The 17,563-nt window shown below is 42.5% G+C and overlaps 1 protein-coding gene across 1 annotated transcript in view; it reads right to left on the bottom strand.

Moving 5' to 3' along the window:
• Window positions 1-17,563, bottom strand: part of LOC127574538 (sperm-associated antigen 16 protein) — a 624,219-nt gene that overhangs the window by 589,051 nt on the left and 17,605 nt on the right. Inside the window, 2 exon segments of the mRNA XM_052023594.1 lie at window positions 5,020-5,147; window positions 8,907-9,005. Coding sequence (XP_051879554.1) covers window positions 5,020-5,147; window positions 8,907-9,005 — 227 coding nt within the window.

The following is a 17,563-nucleotide window of genomic DNA, read 5'->3' on the forward strand; positions in this document are numbered from 1 at the left end:
CCGAGCATGACGACTACCTCCAGACAAGCTCCGCCTGGCAAAGTAAGAGTTCCACTGCATGGAGGAGCTGGGGATCGTTCGCAGGTCAGACAGTCCCTGGGCCTCCCCCCTGCACATGGTCCCCAAAGCCACCAGCGGGTGGAGGCCCTGCGGCGACTACCGCAGGCTGAATGACGCCACCACCCCGGACCGCTACCCCATCCCTCACATCCAGGACTTCGCGGCAAACCTACACGGGGCCCACATCTTCTCCAAGGTGGACCTCGTTTGGGGATACCACCAAATCCCAGTCCACCTTGACGACGTCCCCAAAACTGCACTTATCACTCCATTCGGCCTCTTCGAATTCCTTCGAATGCCGTTCGGCCTTAAGAACGCTGCGCAGACTTTCCAGCAGCTGATGGACGCGGTAGGCTGAGACCTGGACTTGGTGTTCATTTACTTAGATGACATACTAATCGCCAGCCGTGACCGCCAAGAACACCTTTCCCAACTCCGCCAACTGTACTCCCGTCTCCATGATTTCGGCCTCACTATCAACCCGGCCAAGTGCCAATTCGGACTTGACTCTATCGATTTCCTTGGTCACAGAATCACCAGCGAAGGAGCAACACCCCCACCTGCCAGGTAGACGCTATCCACCATTTGCCCATCCAACATGATCAAAGGCCAGCAGGAATTCCTAGGGATGGTCAACTTTTACCATCGGTTCATCCCTGCAGCAGCCCGTATCATGCACCCTTTGTTCTCGCTGATGTCTGGCAAAGGCAAGGGCAAGGACATCGCCTGGAACGACGAGGCTGTGGCTGCCTTCGTTAAGGCCAAGGACACCCTGGCAGACGCTGCGATGCTGGTACACCATAGGACAGACGTCCCAACCGCCCTCACGGTGGACGCATCCAGCACCGCGGTCGGTGGAGTACTGGAACAACTAACTGAAGGCCGTTGGCAACCCTTGGCACTTTTTAGCAGGCACCTTAGACCACCCGAACTGAAATACAGCGCTCTTGATCGGGAACTTCTAGCATTGTACCTGGCAGTCCGGCATTTCCAATACTTTTTAGAAGGCAGGCCTTTCACCGCTTTCACTGACTATAAAGCCTATGTCCTTCGCCTTCTCCAAGGTCTCCGATCCCTGGTCAGCTCGTCAGCAGCGACATTTGTGCTACATTTCCGAATTCACAACGGATATCCAACATGTCTCCAGAAAGGACAACGTCGTTGCTGATGCACTTTCCAGACTGACCATCCACAGCCTGTCCCTGGGTGTCGACTACACGGACCTGGCTGGACGCACAGCAAGCCGACGACGAGCTGCCCAGCTACAGAACCGCAGTCTCGGGCCTGCAGCTCCCAAGATTTCTTAGACGGTCCAGGGGCAGCAGACCCTCCTTTGCGACCATCGCAACAGGTCAACCCCGCCCCTATAGTTCCTGCAGCCTGGCGGAAATGCATTTTCGACTCGGTACACAGGTTGGCGCACTTGTCCATCAGATCAACTGTTCGACTGGTCACCAGCAGTTCGTCTGGCATGGCCTGCGCAAACAGGTCAGTGAGTGGGCCAAGGACTTGTCCGCACTGCCAGACATCAAAAATCCAACAACACCAAGGTCCCGCCACAGCAGTTCGAGCCTACCGTAGAAGGTTAGACCACATCCACGTCAACCTCGTTGGTCCTCTGCCAGTTTTCAAGAGGAGCCCTGTACCTCCTTACCATCGTGGACCGGTTCACGAGGTGGCCAAAGGCAAACCCCTCTATCCGACATCACGACTGATTCCTACGCCGGGTTCCGGGGCGCTGCTTACAACTTGGATCTCACATTTTGGTGTTTCTGGTCCACATCACGTCAGACAGGGCACACCAGTTTTACCTCCAGCCTCTGGTCTGCATTAGCTAATATGCTAGGGACGCAGCTGCACACCACCACGGCCTACCACCCTCAATCAAACGGGTTGGTGGAACGTTTCCACCGCCATCTAAAATCAGCCCTGATGGCCCGCCTGAAGGGTCCTAACTGGGTTGACGAACTGCCTTGGGTCCTGCTCAGCATACGCACTGCTCCCAAGGAAGATCTCCACGCTTCGTCAGCTGAACTCGTGTACGGGGCGCCTCTGGTCATCCCAAGGGATTTCATACCCACCCTTCAGGGCCAAGAGGAACAACTCACGGCAGTCCTGGAAAGACTGCGCGAAAGGCTCAGCAGCTTGGCACCGATTCCCACTTCACGGCATGGTCAAACCCCATCCTGTGAGCCCAAGGAACTACGAGACTGTAACTTCGTTTTCGTTCGCAGGGGCACACCCCGGGCGCCATTGCAACGACCATACGAGGTGCTGTTCCGGGTCATCAGGAATAATGGGTCCACCTTTATTTTGGACACTGGTGGCAAGGAAGAGGTCTTCACGACGGACCGCCTCAAACCGGCCCATTTAGATCTACAACAACCAGTCGAGCTCCCAACACTGCAATGCAGAGGCCGACCTCCTAAGCAACGGCTAGCATAGCACACGAACCTTGGGGATCGTATCGCCGGTTCTGGGGGGGGGGGGGGGGGGCGGGGTTGCGTAGCGACTCACCATCCAAGCAAGCGAACCAGCTTGGCAGTCAGGTCGCGCGACGTCGGAGCGGCTAGGCCCAAGATGGCATTGGACCTTCGTCTTCCCTGAGCGACGGGGAGAACCCGTGCACGGGAAAAGTTTGATGATGTAGCGCATACGTCATTTCCATTTGGTGGGTGGGAACTGTTCCTCTTAAAAGGCCCGTGCAAGGCAGGAAAATAAATCAGTTTTGTTCTGCAGCCCACCGACTAGTGTCTTGCTTTCACATCACGGTAGCAGCCACTACAGATGGTCAGTTATTGCAGGTTTCAGAGAAGCAACTATTTTGTTTACTTGGTATCCTCTTTCCTGTGTGCAGGTCAATCGTTAAAGCACAAAGGTTCACACTTACAAACTGACACATTGCTTCAATGAAACAGTGGTTAAATATATGGAACAGATTGTCAGCAAGGCTAGTGGGACAAGGAACATTTATAAGCTTGAAAAACACAATGATGCTGGAGGAACTCAGCAGGCCAGGCAGCATCAGAGGAGGAAAGCAGGCAGTCAATGTTTCGGGTCAGGACCCTTCTTCAGTACTAAAGATAGGAAAAGGGGAAGCCCAAGTTATAGGACGGAAAAGCAGAGCAGTGATAGGTGGACAAAAAAGGGGAGCCGGAGTGGGCACAGGGTGGTGATAGGTAGATGCAGGTAAGAGATAATGATAGGCAGGTGTGGGGGGGAGGGGACAGCAGATCCACTGGGGGATGGGTCAAAGGTAAGAAGACAGAGAACAAAAAGAGGCTAAGAAAGAGAGAAGAGAAGAGGCGTGGTGAGGGAGGATTACCTAAAGTGGGGGAATTCAATATTCATGCTGTTAGGCTGCAAGGTTCCAAGATGGAAAATGAGGTGCTGCTCCTCCAGTTTGCGCTTGGAATTCTCCTGGCAGTGGAGGAGGCCGAGGACTGTCGTATCAGTGATAGTGTGGGAGGGGGAGTTGAAGTGACTGGCAACAGGAAGATGCAGGTCATGGTTACAGACAGAGCGCAGGTGGTCTGCGAAATGGGTCACCTAGTCTGCGTTTGATTTCACCAATGTAGAGAAGACCACACTTGAAGCACTGAATGCACTAGATGATATTAAGGGAGGTGAAGGTGAATCTCTGTCTCACCTGAAGGGACTGTTTGGGTCCCTGGATGGAGGTGATGTAGGGGCAGGTGTTGCACCTATGGCAGGGGCAGTGGAAAGTTCCCGGGGTGGGAGCAGGATGGGTGGGGGTAGGAGTGAATGATGGAGTGCTGGAGAGAGAGATCCCTGCAAAAGGCAGAAAGGGTTGAGGAGGGAAAGATATGCTTGGTGGTGGAGTCCCGTTGGAGATGGCGGAAGTGGCGGAGAATGATGTGTTGGATATGTAGACTGGTGAGGTGAAATGGGAGCACAAGGGGGACCCCATCCCTGTTGGGTCTTGGAGGGGTGGGGGTGAGAGTGGAGGTGCAGGAAATGGCAGAGATACAGGTGCCAGCTCTCTCGACCACAGTTGGGGGGAAGCCCCAGTTAGAAAAGAAGTTGGACATCTCGGATGTCCTGGAGTGGAAAGCCTCATCATGGGAGCAGATGCGGCGGACGCAGAAAAATTGAGAAAAAAGGATAGCATCCTTGCAAGAGACAGGATGAGAGGAGCAGTAATCAAGGTAGCTGTGGGCATCAGTGGGTTCGTAGATGTCAGTGGATAAAGAATCTCCAACGTCTCTTCATCAACATTCCTTCGCACCCTACCATTTATTGTACTTGTCCTATCCCTATTTGAACCCAAAATGCCTCGTCTCACACTTGTCAGGATTAAATTCCATCACCAACACTTTGCCCAACCTTCCATCTGACCCATGTCCTACTATACTGAGACAACCTTCCTCTCTATCCACATTACCCCCAAATTTTGAGTCAGATTCAAAATTGTTCATCATACTTCCTATATTCACATCCAGGTGATCAATATATATCACAAACAACGGTCCCAACCACTGTTCAGATTAGGCAACTTTTCTATTTCTTCAAGCACTATTGCCTCCTCCGTCAACTCTTATTCTACCTGAAGTCTTTGCTACCTCATGTAACATAGTAGTAAGTTTCAGCCCTCTTACCTCCAGAATAATACAAAACATTATTTTCACAGATGATGACTATATCTGTATCTTTTAATTATTTTATCACGCTTTAAAAATCTACAGAATTGAAGTGTACATTAGAGAAAGTATGATTAATGTGCAAAAGTACATAAAATAGGTGTTCTAAACACAGATGAATTATCATAGTTCATTAGATTACTTGAAAAAATTATGCATCTGTAAATAGACTGCATGGCAAAATTGCTACTGCACCCAAATGAGAATGATACCTGTGGATTACATGGGATGATGGGAAGAGAACAGTTGAAAGTTCGCATTATATTTATTTTACAGCACATGATAAGTTCATTCTTACCATTCAGTTTGAAAGCAGTCAAGAGTTTTCATCATTCCCATCTTGATCAGAAAATTTCTAAGGAAATCATCAACTACCTCTGGCCTTTGGGAAACCTGGTGCTCGGAAATCAAATTACATTCCTGGGTCTGTAACAAAGATGTCCATATTAGAAATCTCAAAGAATTGAATTATATTCTTAAAAGACCAATTTAAATCTAAGCCAGGCATCAGGTCAAATAGGTGTTAAAAAACTTCCTGATAATTACCACTTTCAGCATTACTCAACTGATGAACTGGTAGTCTTCTACACTATTTCTCATTCTCACAATGATATTGTGTACCCTAATTGCATCCAAACTGAGGAAACCTAGATAATAATCTGGAGTCACACATAAGGAATATTGGCAAGGATGGTAGATTTCCTTCCCCAGAGGAAATTCCTCAGTGAGTCGGATGCATTTTTGCAACAAGCCAGATATTTGATGGTTACTGTTGAAAGCTTTCTTCCAAATTTATTTAATTACTTGCATTTAAATTTCCTAGGTGCCATGGCAGGACTCAGTCTGATGTCTCTGAATCAATGGTACAGAATTCCATCTACTAATCCAGTAACATAACCACTGGTCTATCATACACTATTACTTGGGCAAGCCACAGAATATACTGTGGTTGTCATGGAATGACTTGATACCATCCAACAAAACCAACTCTCCACTACCACCACTCCCAACTACCAAGAGGATCTGGCCACCTATTTATTGCTGTTCTCTAGTTGCCCTTCAACTTTTCAGAAGTTTGAGGTATCAGCTTCCAGAACTGCATCAGTCTATATAATGCAGAAACTCCACACTGGTATTAGATTAGGAGTTCAAGGATTTTGATGGAAAAACGAAAGAGCAATGGTATTTTTCTGTCATGACGGTATATGGAGAGGAACCTGAAGGACACTGTCATTAGTTAAGGCTAAATCTCACCATGCTGCTGGAAAGGAAAAAAACGTATTTGCCCTTGCCCTCATTAATCTACCTGCCACAGGTCCATCTGATCATGACAGAACTGATAAATATTAAAATCCTTGGAGATAAAGCAAAATTATATTAAATTCTGAAATTATCTGATTTCATTCCATCCTTCATTTTTGTTAGACCTCTAGCCACTCTCTCATTTGTCTACACTTCTTTATACGCTGTGCTCAGAACCTCCAATGTCACGCAATGGCTGAATTACTACAATCAAAACTATGACTCAATAAAAATCAGCACTCAACTTTTCCTCAGCACCCTGAATCTATTTCCACTGATAACATACAATTTCCACATCTCTTTTGCTAAAACTCTGCACGATGTTTAGCTTTGCAACTCCTGAGAAAAAAACTTTTTCACCCTTTGAATACATGTAAAGCAGAGGTCCAAATTGGTATACAACTTTCTAGCTAGGCTTTCTAGCCCCCCTGGCAGACCCCTCAGTAAGACTCGAGAAAATGCTTATGTCTGGCAGATAGTCAATTCCAATCAAATTCAACCTTTTCTTATAATTTTGTTTTGTACAATGTTGGCCTTGCATTTGCTATGATGAGACAATTCAACTTATTTAAACCACCAGAATGCACTGGTGTTGAATTTGTGCTGCAGACAGCTTAGACCACTTGTAGAACTGTTAGCACTTCAATGAATCATACTTCTATTATGACTCTTTTTTTCATCTGGGATAGCTCACCTCATTTGCTTTTTATCCTACCCTACATAACATGTACATAAGAAATAGTAGCAGGAAAGGGCCATTCAGTCCTCCATGCCTATTCAATAAGTTCATGGTTGATCTTTGGCCATGACATCACCTTCCTGCACTCACTTCATATTCCTTTCACAATTCTATTGCAATTCAAACATCCATTTTGAAGAATGTTATAATTATGAGTTATTTATTAGTAAAATCCTTGGGAAGAAGAAATTCTCCATTCCTCCCTCTTTCTTTTTTGTCCTACTCGTATCTTGCACTTTGACAGAATCTTATTTACCAAAGGGAAATTTTCTCATTCCAAAGTTGGTTGCTTATTGGTTTAAGATGACCTAATATAGTGCTATGTCTTATCCAATTCACTATTCAGATGGAACACCAAGCAAAAAAATTGACCAACTCCCAATTTAAAAATAAATTCTGGTATTGAAAAATAGGATTGACATGTGATTCTAGAATTTCTACTGCACCTTACAAAAGCTAGAAAGATGCTGTGATGGATGCTAATGACTGAATGGCAAAAAGGGAGGAGTGAAGAGGGTATAAAACACCAACATTTGGGAAGGTGGATGACCACCCTTTAGACTTGGGGGGAGGAGGAAGGGTAAGAATTGGTGATGGGGAGGGTGTGGGAAAGGGTAGTAGGAAGGGCAACACATAACAGTTTGCTTGATGATTGGGGTGCCCTAAGACTAGCAAATTGCTGAAAGTCTAGCAGATTGTTTGGAGGGATAACTGCATTGATGGGGCAAAAATGTAGGCCAGCAGAGTTTTGGGAAAATTGGAAAGAGCAGGAGTGGTGGGAAATTGAATGCCAGCAGACCACGTGGAGGAGGAGTGGCGGTTGGGGGAAACTTCTTGCGTACTGAGCAATTGAATACTGTTGGGGGAAATCCTTTCAGTGTCGGGGACAAGGACCCCAAGAATAATAACAAGTAGTTTAACTTGCAGGCTTCCTAGTGAAGCTCTGTGTCAGGGGTGAGATGTTGACTGATAACAGGAACTTTCCAACTTTCACTCTGAAACAACAGCAACAATTGCATAATGTTGATAAACAGAACTGAATTTCCATGCAAGTGTGTGAAAGACACTTATGAACTTTAAAGAATATCCTACAAAGTAAGCAAACTATCATGCATCAATAGTTACTACATCAGTGGTCAGTAATAATATACTAATAGCATTTAATGCTGTAAGTGTTCAAGGATCATTCCTTGTAACCCTGAGAAATACTTTTCACCTAGAACTTGTGAAGAAACTACAGAAATAAAGGATCACCACTTATTGGATTTTAACACCATTAAGAAATCAGTTGTTCAGGGCTCAATATTCTTATTAGGAATATAAATCATCGACATAATAGAAAAATGTTCCAAATCTGATTCAGGAGCTGTCATCAAAAAGACAACTAATTTCTATGCCAAATGAAACTGAAGTGTTTTTGTTAAAACTTCAGTGCTTTGAGCCAGCTAAAATTCCAAGCCAAATACCACCGATTTATAATAAAGAATTCATTAACCCTGCAAACTGAAACTATTGCTAACAGGAATGCAGTTTCATATGCAAGAAGATCAAGCTTTTGGGTAAAGAGATTCTAATACGTGAAGAACTGCAAGTTACACCCAACATCTAACTCAACAATTTCTAAAAGGCTTGCACCAGACAGGTCATCTCCAATGAATGAGATGAATTTTCCTTTCAAGAGCTATATGTAAGTGTTAGTTTTGACTTAATCCTAGAACTCTCATCTCATGTTCTGAGGAACTATTCCAGGAGTAGGCATCTTCTACCATTGTCCCAGCCAACATTTATATTTCATCCAACATCCAAAAAAGATGATCTGGTTGTTTAATGAATTGGTGTTTTCATAACATTACTGGTTGAAAATTGGCTTCTGCATATAATAGTGAATGTTGTAAACTCCTAGTATCAAAAAATTGGATCTCCTGACTCCCTTTCTTCACAGTAGTTCAACTTTAAATTACAAATGGATCCCTTAAACTTTCAGCACAATTACCTACTTTTCCAATTCTTGTTTCTTTTAATCAATATAAAGCCATACAAAAGCCTTTAGCTATCAAAATACATAGTAACTACTCCAATTACAGTTTAACATCCATACCAGACCATATGTGAACTTAAGTTAATGTAAATAAAAAAATTCCTACTGCTGCTTTTAAATCCTCATTCTGTTGCTCTATTGTCTTCACAATATTCTCCAAATTTTCATCTCCTTCTGAAATACTCAAGTCATCATCAGGAGGAATCTGGAAACAAAATAAAAACAGAATAATGAAAAAGGAAAAAGTAGAGTATTTATTAGAATGTTTTATTGCAGCGCAGTTTCAGCAATAGAAAGTTCTAGAACTTGTCCTACTTACTAGTAATGCCTTACAACTGTCAAACTCTCATTATTTTAAGGTTAGTTAAGTCTTTTTGCCTACATGTCAGTGTGTCTTCTTCAATACATCTTTTTCTTACCCCCAAAAGGATGAGTAGTTTTTATTTTACCTATTCCCCTATTTTATAATAGAAAAATACTCAAAAACCTGTTGTGATTCTTTGATTTTAAAAAAAGCAAGTTGTTTTAGTTACTTAAGGACATGCAAATGCATTCCTTTTCCCGCTACAGTGTTCCATAATAAATAGATTGCATTCCAATGCTGTTCCCACAGAAAATAATGGGCATTTTAAAACATTTTTTAGGCAATTTTAAACATTTGAAGAATTCACCCACCACCTCAAGCACTACCAGCTGCAGATGTAGAGTACTCCAGATAGTACCATAGATTTTCAAGGCTCTACAGCCAGTATGGAAAGAGGCAAGATGATTATGTTTGTTTTAAAAAAAAATCCAAATAGATTTTCATAAATTTCCTTATACCAAATGACAAATACGTAGAACCAAAGGCACTCCACAAGACTTCCCTTTCACTTTCAGACATCAACATTATAACAAAAATGATAACACCCAAATTACATTAATCAAGTTATGAAATAGCATTTTTGTCACACTTCCACTCAAACATGAACATCTGTATGGTTAGCAGTTCATTACACTAAATTTCTTGACATTACATTCCTTCAGGATAATTGACATTACATTCCTTCAGGATAATCAAGCACATACACAGCTTTATTTTTTTAATATGCAAATGTTACAATTTTGCATTAGGAGCTAGTTTTGATGTGTATGATGGACTTGTCTTTATTTAATGAAATGTGCAAAATGATTCTATAATCTTGAGAATGGATGAGATTACATTTTTATACATGGTATATGTCATTTCCTAACACAATTATTTCACCAGCCTACTGTTAATGGGAAATAATAGGATACATGTTGCTGAGAAATGAGTATGTGCCTCCAATATTAAGATTTCATACAAACATGGATGATTTGAATTTGCTAGCTAATCTGCATCAATTTCCCAACTGCATTCTGAATTCAAGTTGCTCTTGTGGTCCAATCACTAGTGAGCAAAGTTGCTGTAATTTCCCATTGCATAGACTGTGCAATCTGCTGCTGTACCTGAAGCAAGTTAGACCTGGGCCAGGAGCAGGAATCCTAATCACTTTCATAAAGAGGAACAGTTGCAAGGAAGCAAATATTAAGTAATTTATACTTTTTAAAAATTAAGTACACTAGTATTTTTGATTTTTAAACTTTTAAATCTATGATTGGTAGTGGTTACACAGAGTGCAGGTTCAGCAGAGATCAGTTTGAAAAAAAACGCAAACTCTCTGGAGTTTGCCGACTACATGAAGTTGATGTGGAAGGAGAAGGCGGCACTACTTGATGCCTCAGATCAACTTAGCAGCGTGTTGTGATTGGAGTGAACCAGTGATAATACTAGTCAGAGTCATAGCCTTTCAGCCCAACTGGTCCATGCCAACCATAGCATCCTCCCTGCTAGTCCCAGTTGCCTGCGATCGGCCCATAACCCTCCAATCCCCTCCCCTCCATGTACCTATCCAAATGCCTCTTAAATGTTGCAATTGTACCCGCCTCGACCACTTCCTCTGGCAGCTCATTCCAAATACTCACTTCCCTGTGTAAAGAAGTTACTTCTCAGGTTTCTTAAATCTCTCTCCTCTTATCTTGTATCTGCACCTCTAGTTATGGACTCGCCAACCCTAGGGAAACAACTATGACCATCTACTTTATCCGTACCCTCATGATTTTATGAACTTCTATGAGGTCACCCCTCATTCTCCTACGCTCCAAGGAATAAAGAGCCAGCGTGGCCAACCTCTCCCTATAACTCAGGCCCTCTAGTCCAGGCAGCATCCTCGTAAATCTCTTCTGCACCCTCTCCAGCTTGACAATATCTTTTCTATAACAGGGTGACCAAAACTGTACAAAATACTGCAAGTGTGGCCTCACCAACAATTTATATAACTGCAACATAATGTCCCTACTCTGAAACTCAATGCCTTGACTGGTAAAGGCCAGCATGCTAAACACCTTCTTCACTACCCTATCAACCTGTGCAGTAGTTTTCATTAAACTATGCACTTGTACTCCCAGGTCCCTCTGTTCCACAACACTCGTCAGTGCCCTGCCATTCACTGTCTAAGTCCTACCCTGGCTTGACTGTCCAAAATGCATCACCTCACACTTATCCAAGTTGAAATCTATTTGCCATTCCTCAGCCCATCTCCCCAACTGATCAAGATCTCTTTGCAATTCATTGTAACCTGCTTCACCATCAACAAGATCCCCTAATTTAGTATCATCAGCAAACTTGCTAATCGAGCCATGTATATTCATATACCAATCATTTACATAAATAATTACAGAGGTCCCAACACTGACCCCTGGGGCACCCCACTAGTCACAGGCCTCCAGTCAGAGAATCGGCCTTCAACCACCACCCTCTGCTTCCTATCATCAAGCCAATTCTGAATCCCATGCAACCTAACCTTCCAGATCAGCCTACCATGTGGGACCATGCCAAAGGCCTTACTAAAGTCCATATAGACAAGCTCCACAGCCCTACTGTTACGGACTCAGTGAATGTCCCTTTAAGATAGAGTTAGTTTGTGTGTGTGTGTGTGTGTGTGTGTGTGTGTGTGTGTGTGTGTGTGTGTGTGTGTGTGTGTGTGTGTGTGGGCGTGCTTACATCAACCGAAGATAAAGGACGTAATGACATGTTTGAAACAGTCAGTCAGAGGAGAGAGAGAGAGACACCAGCCTGCTAGTTTCTCTATCGATGGATGAGAAACAATAACTGTGTCTGTTACTACAATCCACATATGGAAATTGGGAGTAATCCAGTGGAGTTCACTTTGTTGCTGACCTGTGGAGGAAACCAGGTATTTGTGTGGACGGCCACGATTCGGATGCTTTTCAGGGTGAGGAAGTCACTACCGAGTAAACACTGAGGTGTCGATCGGGTTCCATCGTGGAACATTTGGATTTCGTAATTACTCTCTCTACATTCTCTACATCTACGTCTTATCTTCAGACAACGGTGGTTGTTGAAGAAGCCTTTACTCATGTTTCACCTTACGGCTTGCTGAACTGAACTATTCCTGGACTTGGAGTTTGGGAATTTGCCACACACACACACGACGAGTTTAGTTTTTGGGGTTAATGTTCAAGGTTTAACATTTTTACTTCTAACATTCTAACTTTTATTTTTCTTATTATCATAAGTAGTTATTAATAAAATAGTTTTTAACACTTATACATCTCGGTGTGTTCCTTTTGTTGCTGGTTCGTAACAAAATTGGGGGCTCGTCTGGGATCCAACCCAAAGATTAATGAGTGTCGTCCAAGACCGTTCCCCAAATTAACGAGTGTCGTCCGGGATCGTATCCAATGATTGACGAGGGAGGTCTGAGTTTGAACAAATTGGGGTCTTAGTGGACCACTGATTGTGGTCGGTCTGATAAATTCTTTTTAATTGGCTTGTGTGTGTGGAAACCAGCAACAATGGATACATTTTTGAAAAAACCCACCCCTGGAGGATTGCAGGGTATGAGGAAGCCTGATTTGGTGAAAATTGTGGCACAGCTACATCTGGAGGCAGTAATGCGATTTATGAGAAAGGCAGATATTCAGAGACTGATAGCTGGCCATTATGTGGAGAAGAAGGTGTTTGAGGAGGAGGTGCTTAAGCAGTTTCCTGGCAGTGAACCAGCGATTTCTGAGGCACAGGTGCAGCTGGCAAAGATAGAGGCTGAATGAGAACAAAGGAAACTAGAGCTAGAACAAACTCAGCTGAAGTTTGAAGCTGAGGCAGAACAAAGGAGACTAGAGCTAGAACAAACTCGGCTGAAGGTAGAGGCTGAGCTAGAAACAAAGAAAATAGAGGCTGAGGAAAGGAAGAGACAGAGGCAGCATGAGATAGCAATGAATCGAGGGAGTTCCGAATCTGATTCTGATAATAGTTTCATAGCCAGTAGGGAGGTTCCATTACTCCCTCCTTTTGAGGAAGATCAGGTTGATCAGTATTTCCAACATTTTGAAAAGGTTGCTGTGAGTTCAAACTGGCCAAAGGAAGGATGGGCTCTTATGTTAGAGTGTAATTAAAGGTAAAGCTCAAAAAAGCTTATTCTGCTTTGTCTGTTGAGGATGCAGCTGATTATACAAAGGCAAAACAAGTTGTGTTGAAGGCTTATGAATTGGTACCTGAAGCTTATAGCCAAAAATTTTAGAGACTTGAAGAAATCTGAGATCAGACGTACATGGAATTTGCCAATGAAAAGAGAATATGTTTTGAACGATGGTGCATGGCTAAAAATGTAGTTGGGGATTATGATAAATTGGCAGAATTGATGTTAGTGGAAGACTTTAAAAGATGTGTCCCAGCTGAAATAACAACATATTTAAATGAAAAGGAAGTGGAAACTTTACAAGAGACTGCTAGGTTGGCAGATGATTATGTTTTAACCCATAAATCCAAATGGGGACCACCTAAAACTTTTCAAATGAGTTATAAGGACAATCCAGGTAAACCGGAGATTAAATTTGGAAGTAATCAAAAAGGGAAGGATGAAAAGAAGCCAGCGCTGGAGAAACCTGTTGAGCGTACTTGTTATTACTGTAAGAAACCTAGCCATGTGATAGCTAATTGTGCCCTTTTGAAGAAAAGGAAGGAAGCCGTGCCCAATGCTTGTTTTCAGGTAATTAAAAACCAAAAAGGTTTAGGAGATGTTGTTAAAGATCAGTCCTTGCCAAAGGTGAAAGCTGAAAAGTTGGAGGAGGTGAGAAAGGAATTCCGTTCTTATGTATCAGAGGGTTTTGTTTCACTGAATGATGGGTCACCCCAAGTGCCAGTGAAAATCCTTAGAGATACTGGGGCTTGCCAATCTCCCTTGCTGGACAGTATTTTAAATTTTGGTGAAGAAACTGACACTGGTGAGGTAAAGCTAGTGCGAGGTGTTACAGGTGACACCATGTCTGTCCCTTTGCACAAGGTGATTTTAAAGTCAAAGTTCGTAGAAGAACCTGTCGAGATAGAGATACGACCTAGTTTACCAGTGGAAGGAGTTTCTTTGTTATTGGGGAATGACCTTGCAGATGGAGAATTTGTCCCTGTGGTACGGTTAACGACCAAACCAAGGATTGATGAGTCTGAGAATGATCCAGATGTTTACCCATCCTGTGCGGTGACTCGAGCTAGAGCTAAACAATTAGCCAAGGCCGACAGTTCTGTGCAGCCTAATGTTGTTCCCCGTGACAGCCCTAAACAGGAAGAAAATTATGATGCCTTGTCTGAGACTTTTCTGTCTTCACTGGAGGATCAAAATCCTTGTATTGAGCCTGAATTTAAAGATTTGCCTTTGTCGAGGAAAGAATTTATAGTGGAACAGACGAAAGACCCTGAGCTTACAGAATTGAGTGAAAAAGCACTCTCATGTGATGAGATTGAAGAAGTGCCAATTGGATATTATGTCAAAAATGGAGTGTTAATGAGGAAATGGAGACCTCCTCATGTCCCTGTTAATGAGGAATGGGAAGTTACTTATCAGGTTGTGGTTCCTAAAGTTTATAGGAATGAGATTTTAAACCTGGCCCATAGTATGCCTTTGGGTGGTCATTTTGGGGTGAATAAAACTGTAGGGAAGATCTTGAAACAATTCTATTGGCCTGGTTTGAGAAAAGATGTGGTGATGTTTTGTCGAACCTGTCACACATGTCAGATGGTAGGTAAACCAAATCAAAGACCCCCTGTGGCTCCATTGAAACCTATTCCTGCTTTTGGTGAACCCTTTTTGAAGGTGATTGTGGACTGTGTTGGCCCATTGCCAAAGTCTAAGGCTGGAAATCAGTATTTGTTAACCATCATGTGTACAACTTCTAGATTTCCAGAGGCAATACCCCTCAGAAATATTAAGGCCAAGACTGTGTCAAAAGCTCTTTTAATTTTTTTTTTACTTTGGTTGGTTTGCCAAAAGAAATCCAATCTGATCAAGGCAGTAATTTTATGTCTAATTTATTTCAACAACTAGTCTATGAGCTGGGGGCAAAACAGATTGTATCATCTGCATATCACCCAGAATCTCAGGGAGCTCTGGAGAGATTTCATTCTACTCTCAAAAATATGCTGAAGACTTATTGCTTTGAAAACACAAAGGATTGGGACAAGGGTGTTCACTTACTTTTGTTTGCCATGACAGAATCAATACAGGAGTCATTAGGATTTAGTCCGCTTGAGCTTGTATTTGAACATCGGGTGAAAGGACCTTTAGAATTGTTAAGAGGACAATGGGTTAATGAGGAAGTGCATTTGAGTCTGTTGGACTATGTCCAAAAGTTTAAAACTTGGTTGGAGAGAGTCTGCCAGCTGGCAAGAGAGAATTTGAAAACCAGCCAGATAAGAATGAAGACATGTTTTGACAGACGTGCTCGGCCCAAGACATTTGCAGTGGGACAAAAGGTGTTAGTATTTTTCCCTAGCCAGAACAATCCATTGCAATCTCGTTTTTCTAGACCATATATTATTGAATCCCGAGTAACTGATTTGACATATATAATCAAAACACCAGACAGACGCAAGAAAACACAACTGTCATGTAAACATGCTTAAGCCTTATTATGAGAGAGATACAGTTGTGGCCATGGTGGATGATATGAAGGTTGTTTCTAGAATGCCTGATGTTGATATTGAGGAAGGCCAATTTAGACCAAATATTGTTCCATCAAAACTAAAAAACCAAAATATCCTGGAGAACCTTGGAACGAAGTTGGACCATTTACAAGTTTCACAAAAACAACAGATGAGAGGATTAATTTTAAAATTTAAAAATCTGTTCCCAGATGTTCCAAACAGAACATCGATAATTACCCATGATGTTGATGTTGGGGATGCAAAACCAATCAAACACCCATATCGAATGAATGTGGAAAAAAGCAAACTTGTTGACCAAGAGATTGAATATATGTTAGAAAATGATATTATTAGACATTCCGCTTCAAACTGGAGATCACCCTGTGTTATTGTGCCTAAACCTGATGGAACTGTTAGATTTTGCACAGATTACAGAAAAGTGAATGCTGTAACTAAGTCAGATGCTTACCCTATTCCTAGGGTGGATGATTGCATAGACAGAGTGGGAAAGGCTAAATTTCTTACAAAGATTGACCTATTAAAAGGGTACTGGTGTGTTCCATTAACAGACAGAAGAAGGGAAATTTCTGCCTTTGTAACCCCTTCTGGATCGTATGATTATAATGTTTTGCCATTTGGAATGAAAAATGCTCCGGCAACATTTCAAAGAATGATTAATTCGGTGATTCATGGGTTAAAATATACAGATGCCTACATTGACGAGTTAGTGACAGGGAATGATACATGGGAGGATCACATCTCTGCGTTAGAAAGGTTGTTTGAAAGACTTTCCGAAGCTAACCTTACAGTTAACTTGGCTAAAAGTGAATTTGGCCATGCTACTGTGACGTATCTTGGTTATGTTGTAGATCAAGGCAAGTTAGCTCCTGTTCAGGCAAAAGTTCAAGCAATATCTGAGTTCCCTGTTCCCACGGGTACGAGGACTGTTAGAAGATTTTTGGGAATGGTTGGATATTACTGAAAATTTTGTAAAAATTTTGCTGATGTTGCTCTTCCCCTAACTAATCTTCTGAAGAAGGGAGTAAAGTTTGTTTGGACAGATTCTTGTCAAGAAGCATTTGAGAAGCTGAAAGCCATTTTACGCTACCATCCTGTGCTCAAATCACCTGACTTTGAAAAGCCATTTTCATTAGCAGTAGATGCCAGTGATGAAGCTGCAGGAGCTGTGTTGTTGCAGAAGGGTGACCTTGATGATATTGACCATCCTGTAGCTTACTTTTCAAAGAAATTTAATGAGCATCAAAAGAATTATTCCACCATAGAGAAAGAATTACTGTCGCTTGTTTCAGCCTTGCAACATTTCAGTGTATATGTTTGCACCGCTCAGAAACCATTGACTGTGTATACAGATCATAACCCATTGGTGTTTCTGAGCTGAGTGAAAAACAAGAACAGAAGGCTGTTAAACTGGAGTTTAATTTTGCAAGAGTTTGATCTCATGATAACTCACATTAAAGGCAAAGATAACATGATTGCTGATAGTCTTTCCCGATGTTAAATGGGAAACATGTATCTTTACTAATCTGATATTCTGTAATTGTGTAGAATGATAATTATTAACATTACTAACTGTATGCGCGGTTAAATTTTTTTAAGGAAAAAAATTCTTTTTAGGTGGGAGGTGTTATGGACTCGGTGAATGTCCCTTTAAGATAGAGTTAGTTTTGTGTGTGTGTGTGTGTGTGTGTGTGTGTGTGTGTGTGTGTGTGGTGTGCTTACGTCAACCGAAGATAAAGGACGTA

This window comes from Pristis pectinata, chromosome 1 (genome assembly GCF_009764475.1).
Source record: "Pristis pectinata isolate sPriPec2 chromosome 1, sPriPec2.1.pri, whole genome shotgun sequence".
Classification (NCBI taxonomy): Eukaryota; Metazoa; Chordata; class Chondrichthyes; order Rhinopristiformes; family Pristidae; genus Pristis; species Pristis pectinata.